Source organism: Spea bombifrons, chromosome 3 (assembly GCF_027358695.1).
Source record: "Spea bombifrons isolate aSpeBom1 chromosome 3, aSpeBom1.2.pri, whole genome shotgun sequence".
Taxonomy (NCBI): Eukaryota; Metazoa; Chordata; class Amphibia; order Anura; family Pelobatidae; genus Spea; species Spea bombifrons.
In genome coordinates this window covers 165,257-171,997 of record NC_071089.1, presented here as the reverse complement: position 1 = coordinate 171,997, position 6,741 = coordinate 165,257, and the positions used below count along the sequence as shown (strand labels likewise).

Sequence of the window (6,741 nt, the reverse complement as noted above, 5' to 3'; positions counted from 1 at the left end):
CCATCAAGAGCACACAATGAAGGTGTTGGAATGTCTAAGGGGCAACAGACTCCGTTCTACAACCCCAGGCACTGGAGTTCAAATAGATTTGAATAGGATAAGTTCCAACTATTCTCCATTGTGAGATCAGCTGGCTGGTAAAAAAGCCTGATCACTGCTATCACACAGCCTGAGCACAATGTAAGTTTAGCCTATTGCCCCAATTACCCAACACATCCCCCTATGCTATAAACGGCAACTGAAAAGGGACCCCTGTAGCCCTTAGCAGAAGGGGTTACATGACACTGCCTGCATTAATGAAGGTGCTCCTGTCTCGCCCCCCCTTTTTGTCAGTATGCATGGGTTAACTCCCTCTGGGTGACCCCGTGTAAGGGCATTAGGGGCGGGTCCGCTCTATGGTGGGAATATTCCCACCAAGGATGTTCATGAGATGAAGGGTCCCTTTTAAGTGCCAGGTGAGAAAACCCATGAGGGGTTAATATCTGGATCTTGGTTAGATGTTATAGTTGGTTTATGGTGACGACAGAAGGTGACACGGCTTAAACCCGACCCGCTGGGTTGAAGAATGACCAGCGGTATCTGGCGGGTGGTTGCGGTGGATAACCTTTGTTTACAAAGTTTGTTTACAAAGTTTATAGGAGCATTGGGCACCCTACAGCAGGGTTAAAATGGTTATGTGGATTTTGACGTTTATCTGCTATTTGTCTGTTTTCTCAATAAACAGACATCAATTATGGTTACTCCAGCTAAGAAATAGAAGAAGGATGCGTCATGGAAGTAATACTTTAATAATATCATTTATCAAACAAATAGGACCCATTTGATTAATGACATCCCTCCCAGCATATGAAAACGCATGGGCGGCGGGTTCTCTGTGGAAGGCTGAACAATTCATCTAAAGCGTCCTCCATGACCTGGTCTAGGACGTACATTTTGTCAGACGTTGGTAAGAAGCAACTGCAGAATGTCTGCCTATAACATCACCCTTCGGTTGAGCATCCAGGTGCCATGACCAACAAAACTAAGCTGTGTCTCATGGAGAAACAAAAAAACTAAGGGTAAATCCAAAACAGGCCAAAAAGTCGAGGGAAGTTTTGCAATGTCCAAGAACAAGCCAAAGTCTAATACCTGTAAGGACTTACCTCCACCTGTGCTCAACCTCCACCTGTGGGCTGTTACCTCCACCTGTGGGCTGGCTCCAGACCTTCCCGTGTAGCGAGTACATGTTCTGCACCCACACCTGAAATTGCGTGTTCCAACAGTAACACGCTCTTATAACCTCGGATGACCTCTGCCTCAATCAATTCCTGTTTAAGCTTGGGACTTCCACTTCTGGGTTACCCTTGGTTGGTGTATTCTGACGATTTGCTCGTGCGTAGATTTTGTGGCTTCTCCATTTTTGACCTGGCTTGCTGACTTTGCTCCTGTTTTGCACTGCCAGTCTCTTGATTCATTGCAGAGTCACGGAATCCCCCAGTGGGTGCAGTAACCATGGAGACTGGTCAGTGCAGCCCATCTGGCCAAGAAGGTCCTACACAGGCTTTGATTGCTTTAAATAGATCCCAATGCAGCAGAACTCAGTGATCATTAGGCTGGGCTGGAACCAAGTCCAAGTTCCTACAGGTTTTCAGTCCTGGTCGCTTATTGAGTCGTCTGCCTCAGTTCCTCAATATAACAAACATCAAACAAATCAAAGCAGATTAATCAGATGCTCATACGACGAGTCCTTCCGTCCGCTCCTTCACTGTGCCTCACCTGACTCACTCGTTGTGAGGGTGATCTGACCAGCCAAGGCCCAAGGAGGGCCACACTGCCACTAGTTTTTTTTCTAAGTACCAACTAAATGGTCAAAGATTAGTTACTGTTTTGAATCTTTCATTAAAGATATAGTGCTTTATAAATTGCATGACGTTATGATTCATTTATTATATATTTATGTAATGCTAATTTATTACAGTGACAAAAGCATGCGGAAATATAACTAATAGACAACAAGAAATGGTATATTAAACTTGTCAGAATTTGGTTTAACAAAAAATAAATAAATAAAAATGGGCAGCTCAGTCTTAAATGTCCGGGCCTATTTTTTGTCCCAGTCTGGGCCTGCTAGGAGCAAAACGTTTTGGAGATAAGGAGAACTTCCCTTCATCGTGGTTAGCGCCATAGCACCTCATGCTGTAGGGTTCTTTCTGAACAGACCTGTGGGGTCCATTCCTTAGGAAAATATATTTGTTGTGTGACATTTAGAATGTTTCATGCAGCAATAAGTGCGTTGTTATGGTAGGAAGCCATTTAACTCTGTAGGACTTACAGGTAAACGTTTGAGTAAAGAAATTATTAAATGCGTCTGGTGTTTCAGGTCAAGGGAATCGCTTTCCATTTGGCGTATTGGGATTGGAACTCAGTTTTGAATAATTTCACCGGGGCCAACCCTTCCCACCGAGTGATCGCTACAAAACACATGGTTTGATTTGGGTAAATGTATTTCACATTAAACTACACATCTTGCAGGGCTAGCTTCCGAGCTCTCCGGAGAGAAGCCCTCAAAATGAGAGTGAAGTTAGTGATTTGTATGAAGGTATGCACAGACAGTATGATAGGAGGTGAAGGTCTCAGCCACAAAGAATATGAGATAAAACTTGACGTGAAATGTTTCCTGTCACCAAAGACTTATGTTTTAGGAAATAAACCAGCACTAGTCCTTACTCATCCGTACCTATTACACTTAAACCCAAACCAGGGTCATTGCCGTCTTTCCTGGGGACGTGTTGCCAATATAGACTTTTTGAGAGTATTTTTCACCTCCTGGTTGCGCAGGCTGTATATAAAAGGATTTAACATGGGAATTATTATTGAAAAAACCATGCTTACAAGACGATCATAGGTGGGCGAGTAGATTGATGGAGGACGGAAATAAATGAAGATAACCGTTCCGTAGAACAGACAGATAACAGTGAGGTGGGACGAGCATGAGGAGAAGGCTTTACTTCTGCCGGTGGAAGTCTTCAGTTTGAATATAGCTCGAGCAATGAGGACGTAGGACACCAGGATGAGGAGAAAAGGGACCATGATGGCTAGAGATGCCTCGGTAAAAATTAACAGCTCGTTAAAAGTGGTGCTGGAGCAGGAGAGTTTAATTAGAACCGTTGCATCACAGAAGAAATGGGGGATCAGTCGCTTCTCACAATAGGTCAGGAGAGAGATGGTGTATGTGTGTAAGAATGAGTGAAGGGAGGCAAATGTCCAGCAGCCCCAAACCATCATGATCAGTAGCTTCTTGATCATAATTGATCTGTATTGCAACGGCTTGCAAATGGCCAAATATCGGTCAAAAGCCATGACTGCCAACAGAAAATTCTCAGTGTTTCCAAGAGACAGAAAAAAATACATCTGGACAAAGCAGCCGGTAAATGAGATGGTTGTCACCCCATGAAGGACACTGCCCAGCAGTCTTGGTACTGTGACTGTAGAGAAAGATATGTCAACGAGGGACAGATTCCCCAAGAAGAAGTACATGGGAGTGTGAAGCTGGGGGGACAGCTTAATAGCACTTAGTAGGGTGGCGTTTCCCGTCCACGTCAGGGTGTAAATGACCAGAAAGACACAGAACAGAGCGGCATGGTTATAATGAAGGTCCGAGAACCCAAGAAAAGTAAAATTTGATGTCAGATTGAGACTCTCCATCAGAAAATGTCTGAAAATCAGAAAGATGGTTAACATTTCACATTGGATTTGTCATTTATGTTAACGAAACATTTTGTGGTAAATCACTTAGAAGGGAGAACCTCTTTGTGTCACAGGATGCCCCTAACAATAATATTGGTAGATGGTGTTAAGGACGAGTTATTTCAGATGCAGCAATTGTAATACCTATAATTTACCCAAAGTCCTCCTCAAATCCCAAAGACTAAACCTGGTTCTATTTGGCACAGATAAAAGACACTTCCTGTCTGAACCATTTGTCGGGACAAAACAAATAGCTCCTTCCAATTAAAAACCTACCCATTCCCTCCCCCCTCAAAGGAATGTAGGGGGTGATGTCCATCTAAGCATCCTTTGGGTACTACGGGTGTCCAAAGCAAAGAAATAATAATAACTTACCTTTTTTAGGGCTCATCCTGCAATGATCCACAAAGCCATCGATCCTCGGTTTTGTCTGGAAGAAAGGGGCTATCCAAATCATAATATAAAAAAAACTAAGTGGCTCCATCTGATGGCAGCAGATTGAAAAATGGGCTCTGGTTACATTGTGAATGATTTATCTCTTGTTTACGGATTTGCAGGAAACTCACTTGCCCTCACCTGAAAGTCACAAAATATAAAGTTGCAGGGTCCCCAAGTTGTTTTGCGAGTGTTAACGTGCGAGGGCATGCAACTTCTCAGTGATTAGACCCGTTATATGCGGTAAATGAGCTTCTAAGGTGCCATTAGCTGCTGAACTTCTAAAGCTTTTCAGCAATATTAAATGTTTTTTTTTTAATGAACTCAAATACATGTCATGTTATGGTTGCTGTTTACAAAATGTTCCAATCCTTGAATATTGAAGAAAAGTTTTTGACTTGTTAGTTTAAGAAAGAAAAACAAATGAAGGCAATATCTCATAGGTGGGAGCTATTGTAACAACTACTTTCCACAGCAAGGACTTAAACAAATGCAATTGCTTTAGTATACAAGGTTTAAGAATACACACAACAATATAAAACATAATTTCACATACAAAACAAGCAGTAAGTCACCTCCAAGCCTCTGAATTGGTTTATATATGGCGAGGGTTTCTTTTCCTCTTCCTTATGATTAGGTTACAATATAATAAAACCTAACACGTTTTACCCACAAAGAGAGGCTTCCTCAGAGGGTAAATAGCGAACAAAAGTCAAGCCCTGCCAATGGAAAGAAATTCAAATAATTTAAAAAATGCATTTAACTTCCAGTACAAACACTGATGCTGTATAACTGTGTAATAAATTAAGCATCCTATAATATGCAGCTATTATTCATAAAGCACACATTATATCTTAAGTATCCTTGTTAAATACAACTTTACAAATACATAATTGGTTGGTCAAAATGAAGTCATATGAAAAACCCAACAAAAAATGTGTGCTTAATACCATCATCATCCCCATCGCTCCAATTTTGTTGATTGTGGACCATTGATAAGTTGGTTTATGAAAGAAAGGGAACACCAACAGAGAGGTGTTTCAAAAATGAATCCCAATTTGACCCCCCTTAGGAGTGAGACAAAGGTCTGGTGAACAGAGTAATATTCTGTTAAGTAATTGATTTAACCCTCTGGCAGGAGAAGTACAGGAAAATGATAAAAGGAATATTTTTTAGGGGCAATTCCAAAAGCAGAGGCAATCTAGAGAATTGGCTGACTACTAAAAAGAAAAAAGAGGGAGCAGAAAGGGGAGGCATAGGAGAAGGGAGATAAAATAAAAATAGATGGGAATAAAAGGAAGAAATAATGAGAAAGTAGAAAAATTGGAAAACGGGAAAGGGGAGGGATATTGAATAAGAGGAAAGATAGGGAGAAAGAGAATATATATTGAGAAGGAGGAGAGATTGGGACAAATGGGTGGGAAGATACAAAGAAATTAGAGAGTAGGAGATGAAGAGGAGGAGAGATAGAAAAAGAAGAGAGATAAAGAGAAAAGGGAGAATTGAGATAAACAGGAAGGAGAGGAGAAAGGTGAGAGATGGGGAGGAAGAGAAAAAGGGGGAGATAATGAAAGAAGTGGATGGGGAGGAAAGGGAGAGATAAAGAGAAACAGAAGAGGTAAGATAAAGAAAAAGAGGATAGATAATGAGGATCAAAGAAAAGGAGAGAGAAACAATAAAGGAGAGAGGTAGAGAGAAAAGGGAGCAATAAAGGGAAAGCGTAGGAGAGATAAAGAAGAGGGGTGATAAACAGGGAGGCAAATGTAGGGAAAAAGATGAGGTAAAAGAGGATAAATAAAGAGAAAAGGAGGGGATATAGAGAGAACAAAGAGATATAAAAAAGAAAGGGCAGTGATAAAGAGAAACGGGAAAGATAGAAAGGAGAGCTATTGAGAAAGAGGAGGAGAGATAAAGTGAAGGGGTGAGATAAAGAAAAGGAGGGTAGATAAATAGAAATGGGGAGATGAATAGACAGGATAGATGGGGAGAAAAGGGGGAGAGATAAAGAGAAAATGGAGAGATGATATAAAAGAGGAATGGAACAGGAACAGGAGAGATAAAAATAAGAGAGATAAAGAGAAAGGGAAAAGGGTAGGGAGAGATAAAGTGGGGACAAAAAGAAAAAACGTGAAGTAAAGAGAAAAAGGAGCAGTAAAGAGAAAGGGGGAAAGTAAGAGATAAAGAGAAAAGGAAGAGAGAAAAATGAGGAGAGATAAAGAGTCTAAGAGTTCCAGTCAGACAGAACTCGACCAACTGCCCCTTCTCTACGACGTCCAGAAAAGGGCATTGAAAGATTGGATTCACCTGAATAACAGCAGAACACAGTTCTAAAGCTACGCAGCAATGACCAACTAGGACACTCCAACAAACCCTGCGCCATTAAACAAGCTCTGCTCTCACTACAAGCCGAGTGTAAGACACGGGCTGCCTCAACAAAGCACCAGATGATACATTAATAAGGAAGAAGAAATGTCTAGAAATGTCCTAGACCGGAAAGATGAAATAAGGGAATCCACAATGATGACCGTCGACCAATCCCTACAGAGGGACTACACCATAACACCATACCTGCCTCTACTA

The 6,741-nt window shown here is 41.4% G+C and overlaps 1 protein-coding gene across 1 annotated transcript; it reads right to left on the bottom strand.

Moving 5' to 3' along the window:
* Positions 1 to 2,742: 2,742 nt before the first annotated feature.
* LOC128482948 (olfactory receptor 1361-like) lies at positions 2,743 to 3,684 on the bottom strand. Its single transcript, XM_053458942.1, has one exon. It carries the CDS (start codon positions 3,682 to 3,684, stop codon positions 2,743 to 2,745), a length of 942 nt encoding a protein of 313 aa, XP_053314917.1.
* Positions 3,685 to 6,741: the final 3,057 nt, after the last annotated feature.